General features: G+C 38.2%; 1 protein-coding gene across 1 annotated transcript in view; it reads left to right on the top strand.

The window, feature by feature from the left end:
• Positions 1 to 18,333, top strand: part of LOC112972916 (glypican-5-like) — a 378,208-nt gene that overhangs the window by 277,524 nt on the left and 82,351 nt on the right. The window contains exon 7 of the mRNA XM_026080132.1: positions 4,484 to 4,634. Within this exon, the coding sequence (XP_025935917.1) occupies positions 4,484 to 4,634 (151 nt within the window). The remainder of the gene's footprint in view (positions 1 to 4,483; positions 4,635 to 18,333) is intronic.

The following is an 18,333-nucleotide window of genomic DNA, read 5'->3' on the forward strand; positions in this document are numbered from 1 at the left end:
CTGATAAAATGAGCTCATTATTCTACAGCTCGGAGTTGTCCCCTCAGATATACAGGCATATATGACCCCTCAGAAAACAGACTAATCAAGGAAATTGATTAAAATTGGCACTTTTATCAAATAGTTCTCATGAAGCTAAACAGTTATTATTTAATTAATATGTGGGAGTATTCATCTGGAACATGCCTTCATGAAGAAGTATGAGAATAAATTTTATATTCTAACACATCTATGGTGAGACATCCAGAGACTGACTTTGGGTTATAGACTCACAGGAGGAAGCTCAGGGATTGTATGTCACCTATTCTCAGCRTAAAGAGAAGGTCCAGTGCAGCCCAGATCTAAACAGCTACACAGCCCCAGAACTCTGCTTTGGGACCAGGAATGCATGTGAGATATCATCTAGTGTTAATGGGGAAGAAAGACAACCACCATTCTCATATGACTCCTTTCTTCTCTCTAAAACCATACTTCAGCAGAACATGTTTTTTAATATAACTTACACTTGGAACCTTTGCTGGAATAAAATACATGATTATAGTCATCTGTATCTGACTCAGAGCTGTGCAGGAATATGTGAGTTTTACCTTTCAGATGAATCAGAAACAAATAGTAAAGCTGTTCCACAGAAAGACCATGTAGTTTGTCAAAAACCCTTTAGAGGGTTATGAACCTGATCCAAAGCCTATTACAGTTGTTGGGAAAATTCCTGATTTGCATCTAGTTTGTATTGGGCCCTACAAATATTACTAATCTTTTTATGTAACCTTTTTATGATCAAAAAGAGTTGTCTTTTCAAATATAGCAAAGACTTAATTTTTAACTTGTTAAGACTCTAGTACTCTGTTCTGTGAAGGTAACAATATAAGCTACAGTGCCTTAGCTGAAATCCATTCCAATTTAACCATACATCAGTTCTCAACATCAAGGCACTGCACTCCCAGGCTGAAATGGCTGTGCAGAGTTGCCAGAGGTGCCTGGATTGCATTATGCATTAGCAGACAGAGTCTGCAAAATCAGACTTAAGACTGTTTTTTAAAACATAATATAAATGCTATTACTGACTCCAATCTCTGATCCCCACTGTTAAATATGGGGAAAGGACTGTGATTTCTCCCCACACTAGCCTCTGTGGAAGCTGTAATCTGTCTCTCTTCCACCTCATGAAGAAAGTTTTAGGCTTTTGTGTCTTCAGCTAGGAGAATTGTTCAGGCTGTTTGGCAGATCATTGCCATCACTGAAGAGGCCTTGAACCTTCATATGAAATCCAGCTCCTGTTGGAAACCTCTCTGTCCCATAGCAGCAAAGCATTAAGGACTTCCCTTGTCCACACCTGTCTTCTGTACCTAGTGGAGCTTAACAAAAAGGATATTGCATCCCTAAAAGAGTATGATTTTCAGGAACAAATAATGTCTTTCATTGTTCTTCCTCTAAAGCTCCACCACCCTGATCCATCCTGATGTAGTCTGTGTTATTTCAGTGCAGTCTCATGCCTTTGAGAAAGCCTTCTATGATCCCATGATTCTGTGAAAGGAGACAGAGAAACACAAGCATATGCTTTGCTATCTCACTAAAACATTGCTCTCACTAAAGTCATGTGACAGTGGCCAAGGGACAAGTGTTCCTTTAAAATCTAGAGTAAGAGAAGGAAACTACCAGTCATGATGCAGTGGTAACACAGTTAGCCTTCTCAGCAGGGCTGTATTGTGTGGGTGGAGCTCTTCGCTAATGTGACTACACAACTTCACTTTCTGGAATGAGCTTATTTATAGCTAAATCAGTATCCATGGGTAAGGTTGGGTTGTGCTCCATCGTTCTAGGCAAATGATAGCAACAGATACAAAAGTCTTTGCTGGGGAAAAAAAACAAACGTGGTAGTTGGGAAATGGAGAACAAGGTGAAAAAGGCTGGTAGACTGCATGTGTAATTTAACATGCCTCTCTACTGGCAAACCAAGAAAGAGCTGGGTAAACTGTTAATAATATGGGTAAGAGATGCAGATCTGGGCTATGATTAGTCTCCATTTTGTAAGGAAGGCACTTAGAATCCACAAGTCTGTAAAATGCTGCAATGCACCATGTTTAAAAGCTGAGCTTGCTTCTTGGTCCTTTTCCAAGAAAGTGGTGCACATTTTGTTCAACTATTTGCTTGTTTTGAGCAGAGGTCAGGATTGAGCCATGAGCACTGAATGAAATCAAATTTTTGAGAAGAATGATAACCTTAACAGGCAATAAACATTTCTGCTTTGACTGGCAAACAATCATTAAAAGCCTTTATTAAATTTTGCATCTGTTCTGTTCACCACTTAGCCATTTCTTTTCCTTCTAAAGGATTATAACTAAGAATGAATGAGTCTTCTCTAACATGGTCAGGACACAATAAATCTGTGAAAGAACTGAGTTATCTTTCCCCCTCATAGGCAAATTTTTCCAATTGTTTAACAAAATGTTGTTTTGCATTGCCATGGCATCAGGCTTTACGCCTAAGAATAATGAGGCTCACCATTAAGCAATTTGTCTATGAAAAACAGTCATGCAGTAACAATTAACCAGTATTTAATGCTCTTCTCCACTAGAGTCCATACCCTCTCCTCCCACTTACTGATCTTCCAACTGCAGTGTGAAGTTATTTGTGCTTTCAGAATGAGCAAACAGATCAGTGAAAGGGTAAAAAATTTTCTGAGTTGTCCCGTGTAGAGGTTGGCATATGTTGTTCAACACAGAAGGATCTCCTGCTGAAGTGGTCCAGGCATTTGTCATCCCCAAAGCGGAGGATGGCCGCTCACAGTATCTGAAGAAGAATGAGATTATAACACAAAGCTTTGCACTACAGAGAAATAGCTGCTTTCATAGCTCCCCATCAGTTTAACCCAGTTAATACAGTTATATTGGCCTACGTTCCCATTCCTCCCTCGGCTCCCAGCCCACCTCCTTGTTGGTTTAGAAACTGTCTGAATCTTAAAAGTAGCTGCAGTCCAAAATACATTTCCCTCAGTGCCAAAAATAATTACAGTCCTCTGGGATAAAGCAGATCGGAAAGCCTGAAATGAATCTGCAGTATTTTGGGAGAAGATACTTGTGGTGAAGGGTATTGGACAGATCCAGAATTTGACAAACTTTGAGAAGCATTACAAAGCCTTTCCAGTTGGTTAAAATATTTTCACATAACCAGAATAAGAGGTCCTAATACCAGCAGAACTAACACAAACAAGGTTTTTGTAACTCCAGAAAGGAGGCAAACAAGCTGTCTTTCAAAACAATGTTCATCTGTGTTGTATAGTTTAGTTTCAGCTAAAATAAATAGGGGAAGGAAATGGTCAAAACTACTAGAATGGTTCTGTCCATCTTCTCTAATGCACTGAAGTGTCCTTTGTACTGGCAAGAACAAATACAGCGTGTTGAGGAGGGCATCAGCCAAGGAGCATGGAACACCTAAATTCTGGCTTTTGTATCAGTGAACGTTTAAGTGTTCTACAAAAATGGCACAGGTTCAACAGGAGAGGTACCATCTAGCTCACTGGGTAGGCTCTCCTCTCAGGTGTGGGAGACTTAAGTTCCTTCTTTGAATGATTTTTCTTTGACTACTGCCTTAAAACAAAATGTATTAGTCTAAAACAATTATTTCATTTCTTCCCAAATAGTGCTGTTGTTGTTGCTGCTCCCCAAATAGGCTGGATTTAGATTGACGGAAAATGAAATGGTGTTTTTCATTTTTTGGAACCATCAGTGACCTGAAGAGTCATTTGTTCCTACAGCACTAATAACAGGCCACAGTTCATTGTGACAGAGGGAATTAGGGTATCTAAAGATCAAAAAGACTAGTTTGGGGAGTAAATACATTATTATAACAGGTGTCACCAGGTATGATACATTGAGATTAATTTTAGAAATAGCCTTCTTCTTCTGTAGTCAGCCCAAGAAATGTATTTCAAGTAAAATCTAATGAACAACTTGCAGTTGGTAAAGGCATCTTTTAAATGCTAGCAACTTAAAAATCATATCAAGGGGCTGAGGCATCCGAGTGACCAAGCCCACATGAAAAGTATCAAGTATGCTCAACTCTTCAAAGGTTGTCAAGGCTTATTGTTGTCTTCAACTGTAAATAACCCAAAACAAGTACTCAGACGTCTGGCAGATTATAACATCATTAGCCAGTGATCTCCAATCTGTGACCTGCAAGAGGACCAGCTGCAGGACCAGAGGTACCTATGATGATATTGGAAGATAGAATATGTGGTGTTTTCAATTACAAGTTTGATGAGAAGTGTCCTTGGTCATCGGTGGTGGAGAATTTTTGATGCTGTAGACTTTTGTTCCAAAATATTTGGGAGTCACGACCAGAAAAAATCCCCACTTCCAGGAACAGTTCTTGAAAGAATGGGAACATGAAAGTGCTTGTTACTTTATAAACCCAGGATGGCCATCAGAGGTAGAGATTGTGTAAATAAACTGTCCGTTGTTGGTTTTTGCTTCTTCCATTCTAGCTGGATGCTGAGAAGGCAAAATTAAAACTGGAAAGATGGGCTTCCCGAGACGCTGGCAGTGGGGGTGGAAGAAGTGAAGAGACGGAGTCAAGCGGGGATTGTGATGATGAGGATGGCTGTCAAGGATCTGGTGATAGGATTCACTCAGCAGGTAAATACAGTTTTATAGACACATACAGAACTTAGAAATTCATAAGTGTCACAATTAGGTGGACAGAGCTAAGACTTACACTGCTTGAATTACTATCGAAATCCTGCTAAATTCAAAGGATTCAAATCTTAATCTGTGAAGAGCTGCAGTAAAAATAGAAGGATATAGACAGTTACCCAATATAATTTAACACTTGGCATGCAGATAAAAGACTTAAATTTAGACTGAATAATATCTGCAAGGAAATCTAGATCACAGAAATATTGGAAGAGCCTTCCTGAATTATGTAGGCTCTTCAAATAGAGAATTAATGTCCTTGTAGACTGTGCTAAGTATTAATGTAAATGTTGGTTGCATAATGATGCTGAAGGATGATCCAAACAGAGTTTGCTTCTGAAAGTATGTATTCTTGAAAAAACACATAAAGTATTATTTCTTTTCTAACAGAGAGATGCTGGATAAAGGTGATCCTGATTTAAAATTTCTGATAGTGTCTGATACGTATTCTGAAGTATTTATTTATAAAATTATTTGACTGATATGTCATCAAGTGAAGAATTAGCATCAGAACCTAACCTAACTTCCACCAAAATGCCGTCAATTTAATAGGTAATTAAATAATTTAAAATTTAAGTACTTTAGTAAGAAGTAAGATGTTTTCTTCCAAAAAGTTGGCATTATTGGTTTATCRTATCTGGAAGTTCTGATTCATTTCAGCCCTTTGAAATTTAACCGCATTAATTACCGAGTGTGTGTGTATATGGATGTGTGTATGGATGTGTGTGTGAATATACTTTGATTTGGATATGCAAGTATTTAAAATATGGGTATATTAGCAACACAAAAAATGAGAAATGCATTCCTGGATATTTGTGTTGAAAAATAATGCTCATTAAGATGGCTTAGAACCTAGTTAGGTAATTTTTAAACTGCTGCTTCCATTCAGCTGAGATAAACACGTACTTCTTCCTTTTTCTTTTCCCACTAAGTGGACAGTGTGAAAAGGTATCCCATATTCAGGGACCATTTACAAGCAAGCTTTGATTAGGCTATATTCAGGATTTCAGTTGTTCCCTTGTGAATAGCTGTTCGGGAAAACTGAGCTTAAACATGTATTTTGAAGTATATGCAAAATATTCATTTTAGTTTGCAATATTGGGTTATAAATGACTGAAACTTAATTTGCATTTACAAACTACAGAATCAAGAAACATGAGGTGTTATCACAGAGACTTTTAAAAAAACTATTAAATTATTTAAATAACTTATTTTAGTTCATTTTTGAAAAAAATATTAAATAATTGCAACGAATAGATCAAGCAGAGATTTGCAATCTACTCAGCAATGTTTTTGTATGGAAGTGAAGAACTTTGATACAATGTCCTTTAAAAACTATTTGCTTAACTTTTTTTTATTGTTTATTCTATTATACACATAACCAATGAAGACTGCTAGGTGTTTTGGGCCCTGGAGATTTGTGAGTGTAAATACTTTTAAGTTGTATGTTTTCCTCTCTGTGTGTTATAATACAAACAAAAGCCAGGTGCTCACTACTCTTCAATGAACAATTAAACTATTAATACACTGTTTTGGGGAGGATGTGTATGCATGCATACACAATGGCAAATTTCAGATGTTCAAAAATAAAAACCTGAAAGCTTTCTAGACTAGACTTACAGTTGCTTTAATAATGGTAAATAAGGGAACTGCTTACATGTTTCTTTTTCCCTTTTTTGACATCTGCTTAAATAAAATACTTTATGCTGATATCATCCTGGATTTAAAAGAATTATGTTTTCATAACTAGCTGTTTCAGTGGTTTAGTAGGGTTTATATCCAATTAAAAAAGTACTTACAATTAATTTTAGAAAATAATATTGATTCATAACAGTAAGAATAAGTATTTCATTTTGTGACAATTGTAATGCTGTTTCATAATTAGCTTTAAAATATTGTACTATATGCAAGCCACTAGCAGTAAATCTGTTTTGCATATCTGGCTGCAATTAAGAGATAAAATGGGGTAATCTCATTGTAGAACTTCTTTGTTTTAATAGAATGTTAAAGAAATAAACATCAGTTTAGTTGAATTTCCTGTTGCTGCATGTCTGTAAGACGGTGTTTTTAATTGTACAGCCCATGAATTTTTTATATTTTGGAAACTTAAAACCCCTCAAGTGCAGCTGACCATCGTTTTGTAGAAATGGAACATGACAACATTGACTGGTCTTTGCTTGCTTGAAGTACACRGTGAACTGAGATATGAGTTGAAGCTAAGAGCAAAATCCCAAATAAAAGCCTGATCTGAAGCTCAGTAAAGTCAGTGGGTATATTCTTACTGACTACAGCAGGTTTGGATGAGACATAAATGATAGCTTTAAAATGCCACCAATCTCAGTGAATGTTGTAGCTTGCAGTCGTATGGTAGGAAAAAAGGAGTAGCAACCCTTTCAAAACATAGACTTTTTGGCAGAGCAGTCATGTTTTTAGCAACAGGTCCATGGAAAAGAGAAAAAAAAGGATTTAAGTCTCAACCTCTAAAATACTGATTTTAGAATCTAGTGGAAAGTATAATATATCTGTCATTTATTTGAAACCTATATGAAAATGGGATTTACATTTTATGTGTTCACAGTCCTGCTTTGTGCACTGCGAAACACTCATATTACTTTTAAATAGTTTCTGCAAACCTACTGAATACTCATTCCTTTTCCCCTCCCCCCCAAATTGCCTTTTCTTCAACCATGAATTGCCAAAATACAGGACTTTCACCAGCATCTAGGTTTCCATCTTCAAAACATTTCTGTTTAGAACTATTAAGAGATCCCCCTTGACAGGGTGCATTGCCGTCTCCCCAGTGTGCTTTTTTCAAACTGTTAACAGAGAGCCTGGCTGCTGGGTTTGCGATTTCAATGTCTACCAGGCTGGTTAACACAGGAGAGGTTCTGTGCTTGTGTGGTCCAGCTAGGTCCAATGTATGCATCCTTCTCCTGCCCACCTCTGGTTTTTTTTTTTTTTTTTAAGGATATGCCGTCTTTCGAGATCTATATATCTCTCAATGCCTATTATATTCTTGTCATTTTTGTTTGTCACCTTCTAGCCATTGAAAATCTTGGTTGCGTATCAGTTGATCATTCTTTTTAATCTCTTCAATTAAGATGTGTGACTGTCTATTATTTACTGATTTTTTTTGTTTATCTTTGTTACAAATATGTCTTTCCTAGCCAAATCCATTATTAGCTAAAAAGATTACCGCTTACTCTTTTAATCATAATCTGCTTAATTATACATTCTGTATCATGTGTGTTTATCCAAATGATTTCATACAAACAAGATAAACTAATTCTCAGGAAACTGGCATTTCTCAAGAAAATGATATATGTTAGAAGATACTTTAAAATGTCATATTTTTTTCAGGTCTTACCAGTTACCACAAGTATCCCTTCTTGGGGAAATCTCTGGAAACAGCACTGTTTCTCGAGTAGATCCATGTGTTATTTGTTGGCAAGTACCAACTTTTTAATGACAACATCTGTTAATCATCTTTGAACACAGCCTTGTTAGGAGAGAATTAAGAAGAGGAAAGCAAACCATATAAATCTTGAACATGGATGGGAAAGTTCCTCTGTGATTTGGACTGCCTCAGTCCTGCAGGTTTCTAGGCATAAGTGCAAAGCAGCATCTCTGTGCGAACCTGGCTTAGCACTGTGTGACCACATCAACATAGTCTTATATGAATTTCAATCACAAAAAGAGTCCACTGATTTCAGTGCTCATTATTCAACCCTTATTGGACTGTGAAGGGTGACAGTGGTGCGGAGATGAGCAAGGATTGCTCAGCACCTTGCAGGATTGAGCCACAGGTATATTTACTAGGAGAGGGATCAGCATCTTGCAGTTCGTGAGAAGGCAGAACAGTGACAGATTCACGCTGTGTCCTTGCCTCTCCTCTGTTTTGAGAAAAGGAAAAGAGATGTTTCAATCTGTTCAGGGAGAAGTGGGCATTAAGTCAGTGCAGTGTGTTTCCTATTCCCAGCTGTGCTGCACAGCTGTATGCTGGGGTGAGGCCCCACCCAGGCAGTGACAACCAACATGTAACAGTGCTGTGGACTGTTCCACTTTACTCCTGGACGAGCCCGACACAAGCAGTAGATCTCTTTTCAGGGCAATTCTCAGTTGGTTATCCATTAAGCAGAGTTTTGAGGTAATGTTTTGACCATAGGCAGGGACCTGGTTCAAGCGCAACCCTGAAGTCACCTATATACAGCTTGAGGCTTCRTGCAAGTTCTGGAGCATTATGTTGAACGAAGCTCATGTTGACACCACCTCTTGGCATGGGTTTATATGCACAGTTATCGGCAGTGTGGATGGGAAGGACACAGGTATCAGCAGGCTGGCTCAACTGGCATGTATCACTCTCCATTATATGAAGCAGTAAGCTAATATCACATATCCAGTGTAAGACAAGCAAATTAATCTAAGCTTTTTTTCTAGAAGGTCCCAAAATAATGTGGAGTGAAGTCACGTGGAATGTAGAAAGTGCTGAACTACAGCTGTGCTCATGTTGGCAAGGTAGACAAACAGCTCAGGTTAAGGAAAATGTATATTTTAGCCTGTCCTTGGGCCCATCCTCCTCTGAACAGAATAGGAAAGCCAAAATGTATCCATGAATTGCAGTCTTTGCATGAGATTCACCCCTCCCTGGGAATAATCTATATATGAGTCAAAAAACTGAGCTCTAAGGGCATGTTAACTCCACGCCTTCTGACATGCCTTGAAGCTTTTGAGATCCCTGGGAAGCAGAGACGTGGTTTGTACCTGTCCCCCAGGTGGCTGCGTGCTCCGCACAGAGCTGGCCTTCTGCCGGGTTCCCGTTCCAGCCGGCAAGAACAAGGGGAAGTGCCTGAGCAGTGCTGACCCTCAGCCACGGCACATTTTCAGGGACATGCCAAAACGGTATCTGACAGCGCAGGCATTCAATAAACAGACACATCCTGTGACATCTCAGGCAGAATTTGAGCACAACTAGAAAGTGTCAAGTATGTTTTATTACTGTGATTTTTGCCAAATGCTTATCTAATCCCAATAACAGTTTTCTTCTGTACTTCTTTCTTCCAAATTCCTGCTAATACTATGAAGATCCCTCCCTTTAATAAGTATTCTCTGATTTTAAACATCTCTCTCAGCGGTATAGCCTCCTTATTGTCACATTTCAGTGCCTGAGTGGGAACCTGTAACAAATTTACTTTATTACAGCATTCAGCCGACATAATTCCAACCCTTGGTTTTCTTCATGGCTGTTACGACAATCCACAGCAATAGTGCATCTTTCTGCCCTAGTCAGAGGACCAAAGAGGTTATCCTGGTTGTAGATTTCTTCTTCAGGTCATATGAGCAGTTTTTTCCAGAATGTTTTTTTTTAAGTGCAGACTTCCTTTTCATGTCTTCTGTCTGATGTGTATCTGCTCTCAACAGCTGTGGAAGGTTAATGTATTTTTCTCATAGTTCATGAATGTTCCCATTATCAATTTTTCTTTTTGACTATCAATATTCTTTTATCCTTTATTATGTTCTAATCCTCCTGGCTTCTCTGTCTTTTCTAAGCATCAATATTACTGTATGAGCTGTCATTTTCATCATAGTTCATTTCCATTCCCCATGTTATGGGATGCACTTACACTTGTATTTATCTAAATATGTAATTGTACAGCTGCTGATTTTGTAATTATTAGTACAAAACATCAATATTCTGAGATCATAATATCTGCTGGCAGTCAGCCATGCTCATCAAGTTCCCATTGCCACATGTCTTCAGTCTCCTTGCAGATGATCCTAGCTCACAGAAATACTGCATTTTCTCAGTCTTCCGTCTTCCTGCCTAGAGAATTCTCCCCATCACACCTCGTCCCCACCCCGCTGCCTTGCTTAGCTATTCTTCTACATCCTTTGTTGCACACGAGACATTTTATTTCCTGCTCCATTTTTAGAGAGCCTATAAATTCCTTTATTGCTGTCGTATTGAAAATGCCTCTTTCTATCCACAAAACATACAGAAACAATTGAAGCCATTACATAAGATTTATTTTCAAAAAAAACCTCTCACTGGTTTCAAAGCTTTATTTTGGTCTTTTCAAATGGTAGACAGAGATGAGCCTCTGTCTACAGCAGCCTAAGCAAATCTTGTCAGAGGGCCTTCAGCACGTGTGGGGAAAAGGGGGTGGTAGTTCCACAGTGAAAATTTTCTGATTTAGAGTTCTCTTTAGAGATACAGTTTGGGAAGGGGCATAGAAGCAAAGAAGAACAAAGAAACTTAAACAATCAAGGTGAAAAGTACATTACAGATTTGATAAATGCAAACTGAGTTTGGTAGTGCCTGATACTGACAGGAGTTTCTTTGGACTAGTGCTGGTGTCACACTGTTACCTTATGGCACACTTTTTTAAGCATTTCTTTTGGTGACAATGGCATCTCATGCAGCTTCTGTTCTGTGCAATGGGACTAGAAGGCAGCTGAGAAGGGGATAGGAAGAGAGGGGATTTGAAAAAGAAAAACAAAAGATTTTCCCCCTCCTTATCCCAGATCTTTGTTAAATCTATTTTATAATCTACTGACGTAGAGATAAGGTATTATGTGTCATTATAGTGTCCTTCATTAGACAGTATAATTTAGACTGGATTGCATATGAGAAGAAAAGGATAATCATTCTTAATCCTGCCTCAACCTCAGCATTTACATGACAGTTTGAAGTGTTAGAAAAAGAAATGAATGGGATTTCAGTAGCTTCAGATTTTCACTGCTAGATCTGAGGAGTGTTCCCCTGTACCACTAGCTCTCCTGCTTGGATCCATACAAGACAGGAATTTCTGCCAAGTTGTATAAATGACTTTCTGCATGACCAGATAAACATGTCCCCTCTAGGAATTTTTTCCTAATGCTAATCAGAATACCAGGTAGAGGAATGAGAGACTTAGCAGTAGCTCCATGATTCTGTGAACAACTTTGGTACCATCTTTGTTCAAAGAGGTAAAAAGGTAATTTGGGAAAGGTAATTTTAGCATCTCACCAGAGAAATGTAAATTGCAGCAAATTTGTGATCACTGTAGCGATGTTCAGACAAAATTAAGAGTAGTTAAGTTACTTAGGGTATAAAGCCTTCCAATGTGCTGATCCATACGGAGAAATTAAACTTTGGAGAGATCAAGATGAAGACATTTGGGGCTTACCTGTTTGGAACAGCCCTGCATAAGCAGGCATCAGAGACTGCCTTGTAGATCACTGAAGAGTAATATATTTTTACCAGCTTTCTATTAAAAATATTACAAGTCTTCACTTACTATAGCAGAACAAATTTTACTAACTTTGTCAGCAACATTTTATCTAGTTACTTTCCCCAGGAGCAACTCTATGCATATATTTCTGAGGTGTGTTTTGAAAACAGCCCTAAGCTGAAAACTCATTGATCTGATTTTCCATTGAATTCCCAGTCACCAGCAGTTCTCACATTTTTAAATAAAATGAACTTGTTCCATTTTTAAGCAAAAGTATCACAGAGCTGGATGGGCCCAGACAGGAACAATGGAGACAGACCCCAAAGGAATATGATTGAAAAGAGGCGATTTGGTATGTGATGTCTGAAAATGTGAGCAAGAGAAGCTTTCCAGAAAACTTACCTTGCTAAACACATGAAGCAGAACATATTTCCTGCTTCAAGTTGAGAGCAGTCCGCAGGTGGTTACTTTGACCCTATGCTCATAATGCCTACTTCTGCAGAAGTCATTTGCAAATATAAGACTGGTTTAGAGGCCGAGCTAACTGGAGAGCAAAAACTATCCTCCTCAAGTAACTCTCATGAGCTGGGTGTGATTTAGATCCTTCTGACAAGAAATTCACTTAAGAACTGTAATATCTCGGTCATGCCAAGTAGTGATAGAATAAATGTGAAGGTTAAGGCAATGTGCCCCTAAAATGCCATAAAACCAAAATTAATTAAGAGGAGTTAACAATGAAAGGTCCTTCAAATTACTTCAAAATACATAACTCGTATAACTTAATGGAAGCTCAGTTCAAAATGCTAATGGCATTACGCTATACATTAAAAAAACAATCCGGCAARCCTAAGGAAAACATTCTTCACTTGCAAGTTAAGCCTTCATCCCACACAAGGGAACACTTAGCTGATCACAGCTAAGCTGACAGGAGAAGATTAGTGCCCACTCCACGTGCGGCTCCRTACCACGTGGCACCTGTGCATGCCTTTCCTCCTCTTTTTGCAACCCCTGCCTGCTCTACAGTGGAAGGAGCTTGTTAGCAAGCAAGGAGAAGCATTGAGGGACAAAAGTGAGCAGCTGTGCCATTTAGACCCCTCTCCCTGTTCTGATGCACTTGTCATGCTCCAGACTACTTTGTCGTACAGTTTTGTAATATCCAGAACTCYAGCTCTGAGGAGGAACGTGTTTGCACATGAGGATGTCTGGAAGAAAAAGCCTCAACTCTCCAAGGAAGGAGAATGGCAAACGCAAATCTAGAACTTTGTTTATTCCAAAGGTAAATTATTCCAGGTTAAATTAAGGTAAGGTTATGAGTTACTGTAGCCTTTAAGTCTCTAAGAAAGCCCCTGTCATCTTCCCTTACATATAACAAGTAAAAGGCAGATAGTGCAGCTGTTTGGCAATAAGAATAGAACTGAAAGTCACCGACAAACGAAAATATAGTTTCTGTTTCTCCCTGCCACCACTTTCCATTGTTTTATGATTCATGACGGAGGCCTAAAAGGTTGCTGTTCTTTTAAAGAAGGAGAGGAATTGCTTTGGTCTGTTCTTCCTCTTTCCCTCCGTCCCTTGAGCCCATGTTTCTTCGTAGGGATTGTCTTTGTTTTGAGGGAGAAAATGCCATAAATGCATCGGGTATGCATTTTGAGGTTTCCTATTCCTTGACTGTCCATTTTAAGGTATAATAATACTCCTTAAAAGCACGCAGCTGTGTCTGAAGTCAACAGATATGCCATCAGAATGTACCAACAGAGAAATGTAGAATCAAAAYAATATCCCAAAAGAAAGCAGAGTTTAGTTTTGCAGTAGTAGAGAGCAGAGTACAAATGCACTGTGCTTTCTATTCTAATTACTACTAGAAGAACAGAACTTAAGGCTGAAGTATGTGACATATGAACAGCATCATGAATTTATAGGATTAGATCTGGGTGACTTGAGATCAAGGTACTTATAATAACTTAAACCAGCTGAAGATCTTGCATATAGTTAGATAACTTCCTTGCAAGGAGTTCAAAGATTAGGCACATTATCCTCAACAGTTGATTCTTGTATCTGATTTATCCCACAGTGTCTCTTGTCTACTGGGTTTTAAAAGTATTTATTTCTGTCCTTCTATCCTGAAAGCAGCTCAGTAATGTTTTCCTGAAATTTAACACTCTTCAGGACAGTTGAGACCTTTCAGAGGTGTTTTAGGGTGTTGTGCAGATTCCAGGAAGCTATATTGCCATCTGTTAGTCTCAAACCCAGGAACCGAATATAACTGGCAGGACAATGCAGTCAGAAAATTAATTGTTTTTATATGACAACCTGGAAGGTGGAGCATGAATCTGTGCAAACAGGATTAAGTCTCCAAATTATGGGTAACTAAAGGCCTTAATCATAGTTGTCAGGGATGGAAAAGGCAGCTTAATATGGGATCCTATAGCACCTCTTCTAATGTCATTTTTAGTCTAGTTTCCTCCATTTGCCTCAATTAATTGTCCCTCATGTGTATTCCTATGAGAAGTTTTACTTTTTCTGAATTACAACTCTTTTGCTAGTTCAGGTCCCTGAATATCACAATSAGAAAGTGTTTTCTGTCCTTGTCTTCCTGTCTTTTAGGATTCAGACTGTTTAGCCTGTCTTTAATCAGTCTCCCAAACCCCTTATTGTTGTGCCTGTTCTCTGAACATTGAATAGTCAAGTCAAATTTGAAATATTTCTAAAATAAAATACTGTAAGCAACCAATCAGACTTTGAATTAGGTTAAGTAATATCCTGAAATTAAGAGAAATCTTTTTTATTTTTATATCTATTGAAGTATCCTTTGTCACATTAGGGTTTGTTCATCTTCAAAATAAACAGTCCCATCAAGTTTGCAGATTTGTTGCAAATTATCTTGCTTCATTTCAGCAAGATTTAAATCCATTTCCTACTTCAGTGCTTTCTGAGAAAATGCACATTCTTCTTAATCTAGACATGGTTTGCACAAGCAAGGCTACCTTGCACAAGCAAGGTACCTAGGTAACATTCCCCGAAAGGGGTGAGATTTAGTTGTCTGGTACAGTTAGAAGAAACACATTTAGCATTTTTAAAGAGGTGAAACCAATAGTTGTAATATTCTGGTGAAAAAAATGGCTGCTTTTGAGTAAGCAGTAAGAATGATTTCTGGCAGTGTGCAGATTGTTAGCTCTTACCTGAAGTCTGGGTGAAGCATGAATGTTTAACAGTGATGGTCTAAACAGTGTACAAGGGTAATAACCAGTCTTTCATTTCATTCAATTTTGTTGTAAAAATCATTAAACATTCTCAAAAGTCCAGTTTTAGCCCACTGAATTTTTGTCCACAGTTAGCAGCTCATTCAAAAAGGTAAACAGGATTAGATAACTGGGGGGATTGAAAAATCCATTGAGTCACTAGAAGTAGCTAAGAGTGAAGTCAGTTGATTAAGGGGGTGGAATCCCACATTGAGTGTGCCCAAGGTTTATCCATTTTTTGCATGGAGAACATCAGAAATTCTCAGCTTTCAAAACTGGTTGCCTTTATCTCAAATTAAAGAGATTAAAGAGAATTTGCCATTGCTGTATTGAAACTGCCAAGTAATAAATCATCATCTGATATTTATAGCCCAAAATYAAGACTGGTGACTCAGACACACTGCTGACCATTTAGCAGTGAACTCCTAATAATCCAATCTGGAGCAGTAGGGAAAGGAATAGCTTTCTGATGTAAAGTCAGACAAGTAATTTCCTATTTAAAATTTGATTAGATAAAATCTTTTGAACATGCGCTTGTAAAGGAACAGCCTGTTTAAATATGTATACTGCTGCAGCACATGCTGTACACTGTTACAACTAAAGCCAGCACAAAGAACATTTTCACTAACCTGAACGTGCTGGGGGAGGCATAAAGCCCAGGGCTAAACTGTATCAGGATAGATCTCTTGTGCAATGGAAGGATTAGAGCTGATGGGGAAAATGCAGTTGTCATCCTATCAAAAAAAACACARAACTTTTTTTATTGAAAAAGTATCTTTTTCCAAAACAGAAACATTTGGTACCAAATGCAATTAGAAGAACATTATTTTGGGGGGATATTTTTGTAAGGCGTGGTTTTTTTGTTTGATTGGTTTTTGGTGTTTGTTTGTTTGTTTGTTTGTTTTAATAAAAAAGGGAAAATATAGATTCAAGCTGGTATATTTTGCTGCCTGGGGAAAAACTCATAGTTTGTAAAGCCATCTAATAAGCTTAGTATTTCCAGTCAGAGAGATCATCTTGATTTAAAGGCATTGTATTTTAGAATTCAGGAAAAAGAATAAAAGCAAAAAAAGGAGGGGAGAGGCGCTRGCCTAATTCTGACCCAGTAGGCATCAATAGGAAGTGGGTGGTGAAAGGTGAGCGTATTCTTCCCTTAGCTCGTGAGGCTCCTGGTGTCACTAGGTGCTGTGCRTCGCTGCTTGCAGTCGTCCCTTGGGTAAAGGGCAGCCCTCACCATCTGCAGTACCATACACGAGAGCAAATGGTGGTAAGAGCTGCAAGAGGGGAGGAGGACAGGGGGAGGAGGAACTCATGGTGGAAAGAGACATCTTGAAAAGGGAACATGGGTGGAGATGAAGGTTGCTGGATAAATATGCAGAATTTCCTGCCTGGTATAGGTTGACCAAAATCAATTAGGTGGCCTGGATTTTGATGTTGCCTTGCAGTTACTGGTTTGCATGCCTGTCAGTTGGCAGTGACTTAGTGTGAAACAGTCCTGCTTACAGTGAATTTGTTGGATATACAGGTCTACCCAGTTGAGCAGGAAAGTGCTGGCTGTCTCCAGACTGTTTTTAGGCTTTTACTCACTTGACATAAACTCCACATGGATATCATGAACTGGGAAGAGCTTAATCAAAAAAACACTTTAATCATATTCCAAAGTCCTGTGACAGCGCAGCAGATCCTTGACAGCTTGTCAGTAAATGAAAAAGATGCATGACACTAATGGGGACACGACTGTGGTTCAGTATCATACCCGAATGCATCACCAGGAAATGCCCAGTGGGAATCTCCCCATTAATCCCCAAAAAACGAGTCATCGGTGTCCATCCATGAGAATATAAAATTACAATCCTTTTGAATTAATGCCGGAGACTAGGTACTGTCAGCTAAACTTCCTACTTTAAAATCAGTTTGCATACTCTTTGTCAAGAAAATTTGCATAATCTATGTCACAACACAAATTGGAAGTGTGTTGTATCAAAGAAGATTTGAAATGAATTTTTTAAATGTAGATAAATCATGCACTTTTTTTGCAAACTATATGAAAATATATTGCAAACTATAAAGAAGTCTACTCTCTAAAAGAACAAATATGCAAGCACAGAAAATATTTTTATATATGTATAAATACACTGAAAAAACATCAATCTACAAAATACATCAAAAGAAGGTTTTGTGAGAAGTAAGCAAATTATAAATTCCTAGAGTGACAATTTTCTTCCACAGRTTATGCAAACATTGCATATGCTTCAAGTAAAGTTGTATTTTATTAGAAATGTAATTCATGATAAAATAGATGTAACACTTGAATAGCAATTTAGAATTTATATTATTCTTACCTTATAAAATGATATTAAAAACTGAATTGAACTAACACAAGGGTATTCAATATGCATGAAATTTCTATTTAGTCTGTAAAATGCAGAACRGATAGATAGTAKCCATTTCCCAGTATTGTAATTACTGTGTCACCATTTGTAAGGCATTTATGTAAAGTACAGTACTTCTAACTATGTGCAAAGTCGCTGCATATTGGTAAAAATCAAATCATTGATTTCAGATCGTTTACCTTGTGGTGATATTGATAAGTGCAATATAATCCATCACCACTTTTATTTTATATAATAAAACACAATCTCTTACTTTTTATGTGTTCCTTTCAGTTAGACTTGGGTATTATACACACTGCCCTAACATTGTAGTTTCTAAAGAACAGCACACGATTAAAAATGGAATTCTACTTTATTTGTTCCCTCATGTTATAATGAAGGCTTGAAAACTAGAACGTGTGTGTCTTTAGTTAAGGGCTCCTTCTGCTTTTTTGCGGGTATGTGCATTGATTTTGGTGGAGATTACTTTTATGTGTTTGCTGCATTTCCCTGAAAGAGCCTTAGCATTAAATCTTTGCAATGATACCTTCTCCAGCCTGGTCACGGCTGTCTGAAGCTAGATAAATGCTAACAAAATTGGAAGGTAAATAGTCAAAATACAAGTTCTTCCTTAGTGAGCATTCAGGTTCTCCCCTCATTTTATTCCTACATCGCACACCTCTCATTGATTTGGGTGATTTGGGATGCGGTCGTGCACGAACTTCGAGGCAGAAGGCTCTCCCCGTTTTTGGGAGGGCCTCTCTCCCTTGCGGGAGCAGCCCGCGGGCTCGGCGCCCGGCGAACGTGCGCGGGGCCCCGGTCG

Source organism: Apteryx rowi, unplaced genomic scaffold (assembly GCF_003343035.1).
Source record: "Apteryx rowi isolate R43461 unplaced genomic scaffold, aptRow1 scaffold_51, whole genome shotgun sequence".
Lineage (NCBI taxonomy): Eukaryota > Metazoa > Chordata > Aves > Apterygiformes > Apterygidae > Apteryx > Apteryx rowi.